Source organism: Ahaetulla prasina, chromosome 3, assembly GCF_028640845.1.
Source record: "Ahaetulla prasina isolate Xishuangbanna chromosome 3, ASM2864084v1, whole genome shotgun sequence".
Taxonomy (NCBI): Eukaryota; Metazoa; Chordata; class Lepidosauria; order Squamata; family Colubridae; genus Ahaetulla; species Ahaetulla prasina.
The window spans coordinates 87,677,037-87,693,298 of NC_080541.1; the positions used below are offsets into that span (position 1 = coordinate 87,677,037).

Consider the following 16,262-nt stretch of genomic DNA (forward strand, 5'->3'; position numbering starts at 1 on the left):
AGGTCAAACATAGCTCTGGGGAGGTTCATCATAATTTTGAATGGTCGTTAAGTGACCAGTCATATGTCACACACTACTTGTATATCAGTAACAAGTGAAATAAAAATGAACGTTGTTGTCCCTTGGATGAGTTTAGACAATGACCTTGAATTCAGGTCATAGGAAAGTATTTGGTGTCTGTTCCTTAATCTGGTCTACCTTATGAGAGTGACATTTACTATATGTAAACATTTCTTTTGTAATTTCCATTTTTTTTTAAAAAAAGAAAAAAGAAAAAATCCTGAACATTTCTGAAAATCTTACATTTCTAATGCTTGTGCCTCCAAAGTGATATGGGAAAAAAATGTTTCAGACTTTACACAAGGACAGAATCTCCTACTTGATCATTAAAGTTGCCTGACATTTTTCAGATCCCTTGCATGCGCTTGGAATAAAAGTGCTGCTTCTTTAAGGCAGGGGTCTCCAACCTTGGCGACTTTCAGACTTGTGGACTTCAACTCCCAGAATTTGAAGAGGTGGGTTTCAGGAGGTTCTGACCAGTTCTGGAGAACCCGTAGCAGAAATTTTGAGTAGTTCAGAGAACCGGTAAATGCCACCTCTGACTGGCCCTGTTCCCATCAATTCTCTGCCTCCCGAGTCCCAGCTGATCGGGAGGGAATGTGGATTTTGCAGTCACCTTCCCCTGGAGTGGGGAGGGAATGGAGATTTTACAGTATCCTTTCCCTGCCATGCCCACCAAGCCACACCCACCAAGCCACACGCACAGAACTGGTAGTAAAAAAATTTGAAACCCGCCACTGGTCCACAAGTCTTAAATTTGCCAAGGTTGGAGACCCCTGCTATAAGGAGTTTACTCGTTCTGGTTCACTCTTAAAGTAAACTCTTAAAGACTCTTAAAGTAAAGGCATCTTTGGAGGGGTTTGCCCAAAGCCTCATAAGAATTTGTCTTTATTTAATGCATGGGAGGGGGATGCTTGATTTTAACAAGATCCAAATGATTTTCAGAATGCGTACAACCCTAGTTAGTATTCTAGAGCTGCATGTTTCAGTTACATAAACATTTCCATGAAATATTTTTAGGGAGTAAAACACGAAATACACTGATCAATAGAAACACACAAAAATGCAGTGTGAACTCTTCTAATGCATACAGGAAATACAGATGACTAAAACACTTTCTACTATATAGGATGAATGAATGACAGTTGGAAGCCCACTAAATTTTCTAGGCCAGAATTACCATAAATTGCACAGTCCTTTTCGTTTAAAAGAAGATAACCAGATAACATGATTTCTAATCAGGAATCTACATTTCAAAAGAAATGAAAACCTAGGTGGAGCTGTGGAGTTAGGTATCAATATCTTTGAAAGAGATGCTTGAAAGTTTGCCTGCTTTTTTTGAGAGAGAAAAAAATACTACTAGAATATATTTACATAAGCAATAAGATGTTCTATAATTTTGCTTTTATCCCTGTGTTCTTAAGTTTTAATGCATGTTTTTCAGCAAATAAAGGTCTATAATATAATGGTATTGTTTATATTCCTACCAAACAATTTTCTTCTCCTTAAGAATCCGATAATTCTGATTCCCTGCAAACCATGATTTGCAAAGTAGGAATAAGTCATAAAGTGTTTTGTTCATTTCTGGTTTGGCAAGTTCTACAAACAACCACTATTGGGTTATAATTATAATTATAGTTTAGTGAAATATATGATTTTATTCAGTTAATGAGTTCCCTTTCCCTATCAGAATTATTGGTTCCATAATGAATGGATATTAGCTCAAACTAATATCCGTCATCATAACAAATCCAATTCCCTCAGAAGCGCAGTATGCAAATCAGCTTCAAACTATGGTCACACACTCTGATTTAATGGGCAACATGTGTTTCAATGAAACAATAATGAAAACTTTTTGATGTGTGTTAATGGTAAAAGAGAAGGCAGTGATTGGTTTGCGTATAACATTAAGCCAATATTTATTACCTCAAGTGCAAAGCTACTTTTGCATATGAGCAAAATAATCATGTAATACTCAGCCAATGGTCACCCATCCCCCAATACTGGGGGAGAGGGAGGTATCTACAAGAGAGGAAGCCAACAAAATGTCTAACTAGAACATGACAGTTTCTAGAGTAACTTGTAATGCTCCATAGTTAGGAGGCAAGATTCATAATTCACCCTTTTATAAAAAAAAAGTAGTTCATTGCAAAAAATAATCGTGGTTTATTTTGTTGATGTGATTTTGCATTTATATATGAAAGAGAAAAACACCTCCATCACAAAACACATTACCACTTAACCTCATGTGAAGGTAAAACAGAGAGCTGTGCTTGGTTTAAGTGTCAGGTCCCAAAGGGGAAAAAACCTCCAAACAAGAAGTAGATTTGCAACGGTAGTTTATCGCCTTCGGCACTCACTGACCACCAAAGCAATAATGCAATGAAGAAGAATTGTCAGAGCTAACATCTGGTGCTCCCCTTTTAATCTGTTCCTGCCACCACGCCCCCTCTGTCGTGCGCCTGCCCGTCACCACGTGACCCCAGAAGTTGCTTAACTGTGGTGTCCGTCCCCCAGTTGGAGGGCTTTCCAGCTTTTCAAATTTCCTAATGGCATTTCTTGCTTCCTGGGCCTCCTTTAGCCCGCTGTGCTTCCGCCTCACCGCCAGAAATGCCCACACTGGTGTTTATAGCTTTTTGGTGCTTCTGCAGCCTGCTGCACTTCCACGTTACCGCTGCCGACTCCGCCGACCAGCTGGTGAGTGCAATCCCGGGTGGCCAACTAGCTCCCGCTGTGGCTCTCCCACCAGAATGGCAGCTCTAGGCCACCAGGCACACCGGAGCTGACATTAAGTACAACTTGATATAAACTTATTTCCATGGACCTTATAAGAAAAACTAAAAATTAGCTCAGCATCTTTGGATGTATTGATTAAGCTGTAGCCTGCTTTTCTGCTGTGGTGAGTACTCAGGATGACTAACTACATTTAAAATCCCTCAGGATAAAGGGCCTAGGTTAATCTAAAATTGAAGATACCTTGTGCTTCGCTGAGGAAGACAGACTGTAATGAAATAGGGTGAATCTCTACACTGACTACCTGACCACCAAAATGAAGGAGTATGCATCCAGAATTTGCATGTAGGTAAAGCCTGACCCACAAGCTGTAATCTTGATAGACCAGGCTCTCTGCCCTTTGATCCTTGCCTGTTGAATTATCAGGATAGATAAAATTGGGAGTTGCATCTTCCACCAATCTGTCTTCATCTGCTAAATTTAAGATCAGCATTTAAATTCAGGATTAAATTATGGTTTGTACATGGTTTAATAACAATTAATTTAGTAGGCCTGAGGAATCGCCATCATTGTCCCCTTTACTTACTGGTTTGAATGTAATCTGAAAAGAAGAGGAAGTATCATGAGTTATTCGCTAATTAAGGGTATTTATCCACTTTTCAGATCTATCCATCCCATTTTTAATTATAAATTATTTCAAAAGATCAGTTTCTCCTTGGCACAGGGACCACATTTTAATTTCTTATTATTTATTGTGCAAATGCGTTTGCCTGCCGTGACTGCTGGAAATACAGTAGAATTTCTGGTATTTAAAACCAAGCACTTGCCAAGATTTCAAAGGTGCCGAATAATAGCTCTAAAGTGGGTGCATAACATTCCATAAATCAGTGTCATTTTCATTTCAGTTCAGCACAGAGGTTAATATATACGCCCAGTGATATAATTAAAAATCAGAAAAATTAACATTCTCATTTTCATATAAAAGTCGCAACTTTGAAAGGAAGATCCTTGGAGTTTGATTGTTTCGTTACACTTTAATAATCAACACACCAATTTGTTTGAAAATGGAATTATCACAGACATTCCACTCAAAGTATAAACCAATCCTGAGTTGGTATTAGTTGATAGTACAACATTTACTCTTCCCCATGGACACATGGCAGTAGGTACTTTTAATCATCCGTTAAATTCACCATTAATCTGCATTATACAATTTGATTATTCAGCTCTGTCAAGTAGGATATTTTTCAGGAATAAATAACCCCAAATATTGAACAGAATCAGAACATTTGTAAATTTATTATTATTTCATAATGCTCAGATGCTCAGATTGTTGAAATACCTGCCAATAATTAGGATACTATGAGCAGCAAGACATACATTCATAAAACCAGATGCTTTAATAAAGTCATCCTGCTTGTGTTTGAGAGCTGTCTAGAAGACACTTGTGGTTGGGGTGAGGACAGTAGTGGAATTCATTTTTTTTTTACTACTGGTTCTGTGGGCGTGGCTTGGTGGGTGTGGCAGGGGAAGAATACTGCAAAATCTCCATTCCCACCCCACTCCAGGGGAAGGATAGTGCAAAATCCCCATTCCTGCCCCACTCCTGGGGGAAGGATATTGGAAAATCTCACCCTACTCTGTGGCCAGCCAGAGGTGGTTTTTGCTGGTCCTCCAAACTACTCAAAATTTCCATTACTGGTTCTCCAGAACCTGTGAGAACCTGCTAAATTTCACCCCTGAGTGAGGAGTTGGTGGCTGACTCAGCATCATGGGTTTCCCTGGCAGCACAGGCTCTGTATTTGAGACTATGCTTTCTGATCTGCCCCCTTGTATAGGAAGGATTATTGTGATCGGTACATGAAACATTGCCAGTTGCAATTTCCATGTTTGTTCCCAAGCTATTTTCTATCCCTACTCTCACATTTTCCTGTAGGTAGCAAACTAAGACTCCAGATTTCTACCTATCCTATCTTGTCCAAGAATTTATTTATTCTTTTAAAATGCAATTTCCAAAATTAACATCAGAGGTTTTTTTAAAAGGACTTTGGAGACATTCATATACAGCAGGGGTAGTCAACCTTTTTATACCTACCGCTGACTTTTGTATCTCTGTTAGTAGTAAAATTTTCTAACCGGCCACTGGTTTGGGGGGAGATGCGCGAGCTATTCTGGGATGAGGCTCTTTTGTTTGCCGTTGCACTATAGCGCCATTTAGTTTCACTTACATAACGTGAACTAAACTTATTCACGGGCGATACAAATAGTATATTTTCAGAAATTTAAATTGTCACGGGGAATTTTATGAAAACCTAATGAAAATGTTTTTAAATAATGCTATGAATTTTTTTAAAAAAGTCAATTAAATTAAAACAAAGGAAAGTGCTTCAGTATTGGACAAAACTCCTACCACCCACCATGAAAGCTGGAACGCCCACTAGTGGGCGGTAGGGACCAGGTTGACTACCACTAATATATAGGCTGAAAGTGTTGACATTTAAATGACCCTGAGTAGGCCCAATCTGGGTAATATTTCTTCATTAAAATCAACATGGGGACAGGCATAGAGATGTGTTCTGGATACATGAACACACACATACTGACAAACTGGTAATGTTTGTTAAAGTGTTGAGCGACCCATATTCAACTCTTTCTGGGTGACTTTGGACCAATCAGTGAACTTTCTTTACAGTACAAGATCGTTTGTGGAGAAAACATAAGAGGAGGGATATCTACAGTGGTGGGTTTCAAAAAATTTTTACTATCGGTTCTATGGGTGTGGCTTGGTGGGCGTGGCATTGCTTGGTGGATGTGGCAGGGGAAGGATACTGTAAAATATCTATTGCCTCCACAATCCAGGGGAAGGTTACTGCAAAATCCCCATTTCTTCCCAATCAGCTGAGACTCAGGAGGCAGAGAATAGATGGAGGCGGGGCCAATCAGAATTTTTATTACCGGTTCTCCGAACTAGTCAAAATTTCTGCTACTGGTTCTCCAGAACTGGTCAGATCCTGCTGAAACCGACTTCTGGGTATCCATTGCTTTGAGCACCTGAATAAAATAAATATTTTTTTAGAATAGGTTAAATATATCAGGAATATTGTCGCAATAGTGTTACCTTGATTCCTTGTTTATACAGAGTATTATCACTTAGGAAATGAGACTCAAAGAGACAAATTTAAAGTAGGCTTGTATTTATTATATTTCAACCCATGATGTTGTTATCCATCATTTAAAAACGTTTTAGAGGCTCAACCTAACGCTTGGAGTGTTGTGAGATTAATGCAGCATTTCTGCCAGTTTTAGTTTATCATCCACTACATTCATCAAAACATCGTGGAAATTATAATAATTAGTGCAAGCAAACAGGTCAATTAAGTATGTCTCTGGCTCACCGTATCTTTTCCATTTGACCTTCTTTCTGAAAAAGATCACTGTAGAAATCCATACATAATCCTGTTTGTGCCTGTCTTTCTTCATGATGCATATGGTGCATTCTTTCGGACATCTGTCATTTTACAAAATAACCTGTCTCGGTGTTTTGTAGAAGCTGGAGCTGGATCGTTTTATGCTTTATGCTCATGGACCTGATTTATGCAGAGAATCAGACCTGCGGCATGCTATGGCCAACTGCTTTGAAGCCTTGATAGGTAAGAAAACAATGCTGTGGCTTTTATGTATTTTAAATTTGCTCTTTGTCAGCCTTCACTGTATAGCTATGGTGGCACAGTGGTTAGAATGCAGTATTACAGGCTAATTCACCTGACTACCACCAGTTCCATCCTGACCGGCTCAAGGTTAACTCAGCCTTCTAGCCTTCCGAGGTCGGTAAAATGGGGATCCAGATTGTTGGGGGCAAAATATTGACTCTGTAACCCGCTTAGAGAGGGCTGTAAAGCGCTGTGAAGCAGGGGTGAAATGTAAAATTTGTTACTACCGGTTCTGTGGGCGTGGCTTGGTGGTAGTGGGTAATGTGACTGGGTGGGCATGGGCAACTTTTTTTTTTAACTTTTAAAAGCATTTTTTCTACAACCTCTTCAGCTGAAGAGATTGTTAAAAATGCTTTTAAAAGCCTGTGATGATCAGGCAACTCAGCTGGGATCGCCAGAGGAAAAAAAGCTTTTAAAGGGTTCTGACGATCCCAGGTGAGTTGCCTAACTGCCAGAACCTGTTAAAAGCATTTTTTTACAACCTCTTCGGCCGAAGAGGGTTGTAGAAAAAATGTTTTAAAGGATTCTGACGATCCCAGCTGAGCCGCGCATCAGAGGCTTTTTTTTTTTTTTAAAGCATTTTTTGGCTGAAGAAAAAATGCTTTTAAAAGTAAAAAAAAAAGCTGATGATCACGTGGCTCAGCTGGGGTGGGGGTGGGGGGTGGGCAGGGATTTTTGCTACCAGTTCTCCGAACCACCCACCGCCATTGCTACCGGATCAGGCGATCAGGTCCGAACTGGGAGCATTTCACCCCTTCTGTGAAGTGGTATATAAATCTAACTGCTATGCTATAGTACACAGGTACATTCTGTACAGATTGTTAGAGGATTTCATATTCATTAGAAAGGATAGGATAGAGATAGATCACGGGTGTCAAACTTGTGGTGTCACATTGCTGTCACGTGACGTTTCACCCCATTTTTCCCCTTTGCGGAGCTGGGGTGGATATGGCCTGCGTGTGATGCATCCAGCCGATGGGCTGCCAGTTTGACACCCAGGGATAGATGGTGTATCCTTCCCCCTCTGTTGAGAAAGGGCTATTCAATTTTGGCATAGATGGCCTCTTCGACCCCTCTTTCAAACCAGCTATCCTCTCCCTCTGGCATCATTGCGCGTACCATCACATTATGACCATGCGGTAACCAAAAATCCTCAATTCAGTGATTATATTTTGATGCAGAAATACATGTACCTTACAAAGGAAATCCTAAAGTTAATTTTTGAAAAGAAAAGAAAAAAAAAGCAGATGTGGTGGTGCGGGAGAGATTCTTCCCACAGGAACCCTACAAAATAATTTAAAATCTCATCTCTGTCCACATATAACTTTAGCTACATTTGCTTATCTTAACTGTCCTCAATGTATCCTTTAAATCCTCTTCTAATAAATATTAAGACTTGCTATTGAAATTGCAGGTTGAGACCTTAAAAATGAATTAAGGAGGTCATTTTAGTTCTCTCTTAGAAATTGAGCATGGAGAGTATTGTGCAAATCTGTATAAAAACAAGGCACTTATTTAAATGCTTACTGTTTTGATGTTAAGCCAATTGTTTCCTGCTTGGCCCAGATATAATGAGGACACTTTTATATCAGGCAGAAATGAAATTTTGAAGTTATGTGCTTAGAGAAGCACTCAATTTTGAATGCTTTCTCAACTTCATAAATAATAGTTGATGAAAGTCAAACTCCTGGTTCTGAGGTTAGACAGACGGTAGATTACCTTGTTTGTGACTTGATCCAGCAAGGTAGAATTAGATCAGACTTTTGTTGTATAACAATGAGGAATTTGATTAGACTTCTGCTGCAGAGCAAGTATTAAATATGAGATGATGACAGCATTTATGTTGAACTGAATTCTTTTTAAAATAAATTGCCCTGGTGGGACTAAGGCTACCATCCTGTGTGCACTTACTAGGGTGTGAACCTAATGTTTAAGATTTACTATTATGTGTAATAATATAATTTCTAAAGTGCTTTCAATACAAATGCTATGCAGCAGGTGAAAATCAGCAAGCGTTGTCTGCCGGTTTATAATCTCACGAACAAAGGAAAATAGCAAAGGAAAGGAAACATAATAGAAAGGGAATGGAAGAAAATTAGCTAATGGGTAAAGGGCCAGAGAGTACAAATGCATCTTGAGAAGCAATTTAAAAATAAAAACTGATTCAGGTATTCCAACATCAAGAGACATGTCCTCCCAAAATGAGATATAATAGGAGAGAAAATGGAGCAAATGATACATTTTGAGTTTCAGAGGGACAAGGAAAAAAATATCTCAGGGAAAAAAAAAGAACAAGAAATGTGCATCTACAGGCCATTACCCACTTACCTGAGAGAAACAGTGGAATTTCTGGATAGGTATACTTGGAGTGCCCTGTAAATATGGGTTTGATTGATAGTGGTTCTCCAGTTTTGATGGCCTTTTGGGATGGTGTTGATAACCAGTGATGTCTGGCACATGGGGTGGTGGAACATCCTTATGATGTAGGAGAAGAAGATAGCTATGAAAAGAATGTAGAGCATGTGCACATATCCATGCCTTTGTGCACACATACATACATGTATGTATGTACATGTATATATTCATACATGTATGTGTGTGTATATATATATGATTTAGTGGTGGCGCAGTGGTTAGAATTCAGCATTGCAGGCTAACTCTGTCCACAGCCAGGAGTTCGACCCTGACTGGCTCAATATTCCATCCTTCTGAGGTTGATAAAAAGATGACCCAGAGTATTGGGGACAATATGCTAACATTTATAAACCGTTTATTTTTATTTGATTTTTTTATATTTTTTATATTTTTATAAATTATAAATATATTTAGAGTTTAGATTTTTATATTGATATTGATATAAATATTGCTTATTTGTTTATTATTATTATTATTATGATTGCTTATTTGTACCCTATGACTATCATTAAGTGTTGTACCTTATGATTCTTGATGAAGGTATCTTTTCTTTTATTTATTTTTTATTTTTATTTTTTATTTAATCATATTTATATACCGCCCTATCTCCCAAGGGACTCAGGGCGGTTTACAGGCACTAAAAACAGATAAATACAATATAAATACAATATAAAACATTTAAAAAACTTATTCTAAAGCCCGTCCAATTAAAAATAGAGATAAAACCCAATTTAAAACCCAAAATTTAAAATCTAGCTCAGTCCTGCACAATTAAATAAGTATGTTTTAAGCCCGCGGCGGAAGGTCCGAAGGTCCGAAAGCTGACGAAGTCCGGGGGGTAGATCGTTCCAGAGGGTGGGAGCCCCCACAGAGAAGGCCCTTCCCCTGGGCGTCGCCAGACGACATTGCCTCGCTGACGGCACCCTGAGGAGACCCTCTCTGTGAGAGCGCACGGCACGGTGGGAGGTATTCGGTCCCAGTAGGCGGTCCCGTAAGTAACCCGCCCGATGCCATGGAGCGCTTTGAAGGTGGTCACCAAAACCTTGAAGCGCACCCGGAAGGCCACAGGAAGCCAGTGCAGTCTGCGCAGGATAGGTGTCATATGGGAGCCACGAGGGGCTCCATCTATCACCCGCGCAGCTGCATTCTGGACTAACTGTAGCCTCCGGATGCCCCTCAAGGGGAGCCCCATGTAGAGAGCATTGCAGTAATCCAGGCGAGACGTCACGAGTGCGTGAGTAACCGTGGATAGGGCATCCCGGTCCAGAAAGGGGCGCAACTGGCGTACCAGGCGAACCTGGTAGAACGCTCTCCTGGAGACGGCCGTCAAATGCTCTTCTAGAGACAGCCGTTCATCCAGGAGGACGCCTAAGTTGCGGACCCTCTCCATCGGGGCCAATGACTCGCCGCCGATGGTCAGCCGCGGATTTAGCTGACTATACCGGGATGCTGGCATCCACAGCCACTCTGTCTTGGCGGGATTGAGTTTGAGCCTGTTTCTCCCCATCCAGACCCGTACGGCCTCCAGACACCGGGACAGCACTTCGATAGCTTCGTTGGGGTGGTTCGGTGTAGAAAAGTACAGCTGAGTATCATCCGCATACAGCTGATACTTCACACCGAAACCACTGATGATCTCACCCAGCGGTTTCATGTAGATGTTAAACAGAAGGGGCGAGAGGATCGACCCCTGCGGCACCCCACAAGTGAGGCGCCTCGGGGACGACCTCTGCCCCCCTGTCAACACCGACTGCGACCGGTCGGAGAGATAGGAGGAGAACCACCGATAAACGGTGCCTCCCACTCCCAATCCCCCCAACCGGCGCAGCAGGATACCATGGTCGATGGTATCGAAAGCCGCTGAGAGGTCTAATAGGACCAGGGCAGAGGAACAACCCCTATCCCTGGCCCTCCAGATCCTATCCCTGGCCCTATGACTATCATTAAGTGTTGTACCTTATGATTCTTGATGAAGGTATCTTTTCTTTTATGTACGCTGAGAGCATATGCACCAAGACAAATTCCTTGTGTGTCCAATCACACTTGGCCAATAAAAAATTCAATTCAATTCAATTCAATTCTATTCTATTCTATTCTATTCTATTCTATTCTATTCTACTCTGCCCTGCCCTGCCCTGCCCTACCCTACCCTACCCTACCCTACCCTACCCTACCCTACCCTACCCTACTCTATTCTATTCTATTCTATTCTATTCTATTCTATTCTATTCTATTCTATTCTACACAGGCTTTTTTTGCTGGGGTACAGAAAACTGGTCTCTCTTCAACCTAGCAGAAAAAGATTGCACTCCTAATCTCTATGAATTGGAGGAATATCTAAGAACTCTTCCAGGCTTCGATTAAATCTGCACTTCAGGTTGATCACATTTGTCATTGCAACATTAAGAATGCAACATAAAAGCATGTATGCTTTTCTTTTTATATTTTGAGTAAAGTTTTTTATGCATGTATGCTTTTCAACTGCCCAAATTCCCCAGCCAGCATGCCAATTCTGGGAGTTGAAGTCCATGCATCTTAAAGTTGCGAAGGTTGAGAACCACTGAGGTAGGCAATGGGGATAGCTCCATTTATGCCAATATGCTTTCTTCTCAGTTCAAGGAAGGCAGTAACAAATATTAATGTAACTGTGAAAGCTTTCAGTCTTAATTATTCTTTTCTTCAATAAATCCCCAAATCCTCATTCTACTTCTTGCTTTTGGGACCTCTGATTGTGTTGTATATTGCTAATCACATACACTTTTTGTGTATTCACACTGTGCATTTTTAAAAAAATAAAACCAAATCAAACAAAAATCCAGATGTTAACTCTCTAAACATTTCTTTCTTTCGATTAGTATTTCCATTTTTTTTAACAGCTTTCCATAACATTTGTTCTTGACTCCCTCTTTATTTCCTGTGAACTTTCTTTCATGTTCTACTGTTAATGACTGTATTCACATAAATAAGATCATTATGTTTCCATTCCCCACATCTTCCCAGTTAAAAATGTGCCTCACTTTTATCTTTTTCGGCATGGATGTTTTCAAGTTGAGGAACGAGATTAATTTGAAACTGGCTCCTTGGTTCAGCCTTTGATTTTATTTTTTTGTAATTCTTTATCTATTTCTTCTTCTACATAACTTTTAAATTATTACATCTTTTTTCCCCTTTTTTTGTAGAACTAACTCTTACTGATCTCAGCATTTCAATATCCCTCAGTATTTTTTTTCACTGCTACTGTATATATTTCATCCAATTCTATTACGCTGTAAGTTTGATCAGTTGAGTATTTGTATTCCCATTCCCTAATTCTAAGTATGGAATTATATGGTGTTTTGCTTGCTTCTGATTTGGCGCTTGTTTATCTCTCCTCCCCCCACTTTATTTTGCATTCTTGATGCTCTATGACAGGGGTCTCCAATCTTGGCAACTTTAAGACTTGTGGACTTCAACTCCCAGAATTCCTCAGCCAGCAAAGCAAAGCAAAGCTGGCAGAGGAATTCTGGGAATTGAAGTCCACAAGTCTTAAAGTTGCCAAGATTGGAGACCCCTTCTCTATGACAAGTGTGGGCAACCTGAAGTGCAGATATATCCAATATAAACTCAGAAGGGATCTTAGGTATCCTTCCAATTCGAAAAGATGATTACATAGAGATTAGGAGTGCAGTCGTTTTCTGGCTGGGGAATTCTGAGAGTTGAAGTTCATATATCTTAAATTTGCCAAAGTTAAGAAACAATGGCCTACCTTTATCATTCTTCAGTAACCAGCCTGAGGAGTGCTGTTATCATAATCCTATTCAGTGCAGGATGGTTTCAGGCAGTGAATGGTGAATGGCCTTGCTGGCTTTACCAGCTAACAATAGCAATAGCAGTTAGACTTATATACCGCTTCATAGCGCTTTACAGCCCTCTCTAAGCGGTTTACAGAGTCAGCCTATTGCCCCCAACAATCTGGGTCCTCATTTTACCCACCTCGGAAAGATGAAAGGCTGAGTCAACCTTGAGCCTGGTGAGATTCGATCTGCCAAACTGCTAGCAGCCGGTGATCAGCAGAAATAGCCTGCAGTATTGCATTCTAACCACTGCACCACCGCAACAGCTTCTTGAACATAGGACAAGGAGACATTCAGGACACATCTCATAATTTCTGTTATTTACTGTGTAATGCTTCCATTAGGATTACTGATTTTTTTTAATTATCTGGATAACTCCTAGATGGCAATATCTATAACGTCATTTCATAGGGCTATCAATCTCCCAAGAGATTAATGGTTCTATTGGAGAATTAGAAATTTGATGTACCTATGTCAAACATATCTTCCTTGCCCCAGAAGCCTGTTGGTCAGGGGTGTCAAACCGCGGTGTCACATTGTCATCACGTGACGTATCACAGTTTTTTTGCCCATTTGCTAAAATGGGAGTGGGCATGTGGCCAGTGCGTGACGCATCTGGGCCACGGGTTTGACACCCCTGCTGTTGGTGATTGAACAGCTGATTTGAAATACAAAGTAGAGAAACCCAATCCAGAATGTTCTCAGTGCTATTAATACCTCTGAATCTTTCTCCTTTCTGAAACCAATTTCTTGTAAAGTGCCTCCTACCCTGTATTACACATTGTGTGTGAGATAGTATATCTCGCATGGTTCTCTATTTTACAATCTCTCCAGCATATCCACCATAATCTACACACCACCAAATAGCAGGATTCCTGGTTGATTGACCTTTCGATATATTGATCCCTTGGGAGTTCAATATACCAGTGCAAAGACCAGGTATCTAATCTTTCTCACAACCAAATCTAAAATGATCACAGAGATGGAGCAAAAACAGGAAAGAAGTATTTCCTGGCCAATTGGACAGAATCGTTCTCTGTTCTGATCACATTACCTCTGATCCTATGGTACCTTAAGATTATCAATATGTGAAGTTTTATATATAAAGAAAAAGGGAAAATACTACTTTCAAAGTAGATCAATTTGATACTCTAGGTAGCTTCAGGAACGAGCTGGAAATAATAACTCATGTCTTAGTCATCTCCTATAAATTCACGCAGGCCCTAATGAGCATTTAGAAGCTGTCCACAATTCAATAGAGAGAACAAGTTGGGGCATTTCATGATCTGCCTGTATAACACTGTTGTTCCATGAGCTGCACTGTATCTCAATGAATGCAGATGAAGCTGCTAATCATCACCAATAAAGCCCCACATGGCGCAGGGTTAGTTAGTTGTTAGTTGTTTCAGTGATTGAAATGAAATGAAACTATTTTTTCTACCCTAGATATGTAGTATATTATTGTGTTATTAAATAGTGTTTATCTTTTGTTCCTCTGCTTCTAATTTTTTGAAAGCTACCTAGAATCGCTATGGTGAGATGGGGAGTTACATACATATATACATACATGTCATGAAGACATGCTCCTCAGAAACAGTAAAGCATCTTTGTACCATAGGAAGCAGGACATAAGGATGAGATGATTGAATAGTGGCGTTTCAGTAGAATTCTGTAAGGAAAAGAGATCAAATAAGGAATTGAAGGCACCAAAGTAATAAAAAGATCTAAGAAGGAAAACAAACTAGCAGGCATGAGATTGAGTGAAAGAACCAAGGTAGATATTAAAAAAAAAACATTTCCCATTATCAAACCGGTAGAGTGAAGAAAGAGAAGAGGGAAGAGAAAGGCTTCAGAAGACGTCAGGCCAAGAGACAGGAAAAGCATACAAGCCAAGATTTTAATAAAATATAGCGGCTAGGTATTTCCTCAAATTTAATGGAGATATAGATGAATATGGCAGATATGTATGGGTAAAGGAGATAGTGTACACTCTCACTAATTAGCCGATGACAATGTTAGAGGGAAAGAGGACAAATCAAGCTGAGATAGTCATAGGAATTAGAGCATCTAACCGGAGAATCCATGTTTCAGTAAGAAGAAAACCAGAAAAATAAGAGATAGCAAGATTATTAAGTACAGCAGCTTTATGACCTGCTGAAGAACAATCTAATAATACACAAGAAAATGAAAAATGCAGCATAATAAACCAAAACTAGATTAATGCAGAAGCATTGTTAGGAAATGAGAGCCTAATGATTACCAGCAAGTAAAAGAAAAACATGTGAAGTGACTGTAGGAGTATAGAATTACACCCCCCCCCCCAAATCCCTATAATTACAAATCAGTCATCGTAAAAAAGAGAGAGGTGGGTATAAACTGGGCTTAGTCCAGCTGATAACTCATTCTTACACCCAGTTACAGTCACCTAGAAGCCTAATAAACTCCTTCCTCCCTGAAGTGTTATGGCAGATTTTGGAGGATAAGATTCAGAAAGTGGCAGCATGTAAAGCTCTCTTCTACATAAGCAATCTTTTGGCTGCCATACTTTAAAGAATTATTAATAATTGTGTTGGCCCAGTAGAATTGAAATTATTTCATGCAAATAGGCAGGGGCGAGAATGTCTTGGTGTGTTGAGGGGAGTTTGCAATGTTCTCATTCCAGAATGTGGGTGAATTTTTTGAGAGGAATGATAGGCCTTTTGAAATATATAGCCTAGCTGGTCACCAGCCAAAAATAAGTACCTATTTATTTGATTGACCAATTTCTGCCCCACTTTTCTGGTCAATTGAGCAGTTTGTTGCCAATTTCAGTGACATTTGCTCAGGAGCTCTAATGGCTGTGATGAACTGATCCAGGAGCCATGTTTTGTGTCCCATACAGTAGTATAGGCTCCTAGGGTTGAAAATAGAATATATCTCTTAAACAGCAGAAGAAATTGAGTTTGATTGTTTTATATGCATCTACCTCTACTTATTTCTGTCTTTGGGTCTTAACTCTCCTTTTGATTGATCGATGCTCTGTGACAACAGGGAATTGATCTCAGCAGCAAAATCAAGTTGTGTCTGACTATGACCAAGTTATATTTCAACATATCTGCCTTTTCAGTTGTGGGTGTATATATATGAAGCAGCCAACAATAAGCAACATGTTTGCTGATTTTCCCTGGAAAAACTTAGCGTTATATGTGAACCAAACCAGCATGGATTATTGGAATTATTATTAATACAAGCCAAAACATAGTGTTGCATAAGAACATAGTCATATATAGATAGACTCTGGGCTCAAAAACTTGCTGGAATGCCAGAATTACAATCACAGTGTTGCAGCCAAAATTGATTCCTTGATTCCAGCCAAAATTGATTCTTAGCAAAGATTTTATGTTAGCATTATAATTGAGGGCTGAGGAAAGGGACATTTTGTTGTTCCTATTATTAAGCAATTGGAAGTCTCAAACCTTCGCTACTCAGCTGTGAGTCATAGGGAGATCTGACTGTACATCCAGATCTATTT

The 16,262-nt window shown here is 39.8% G+C and overlaps 1 protein-coding gene across 4 annotated transcripts in view; it reads left to right on the forward strand.

The window, feature by feature from the left end:
- DROSHA (drosha ribonuclease III) overlaps positions 1–16,262 on the forward strand; it is a 119,729-nt gene that overhangs the window by 73,446 nt on the left and 30,021 nt on the right. For all 4 annotated transcript variants that reach the window (XM_058175250.1, XM_058175252.1, XM_058175253.1 and 1 more), the window contains one exon: positions 6,341–6,443. In XM_058175250.1, the coding sequence (XP_058031233.1) occupies positions 6,341–6,443 (103 nt within the window). The remainder of the gene's footprint in view (positions 1–6,340; positions 6,444–16,262) is intronic.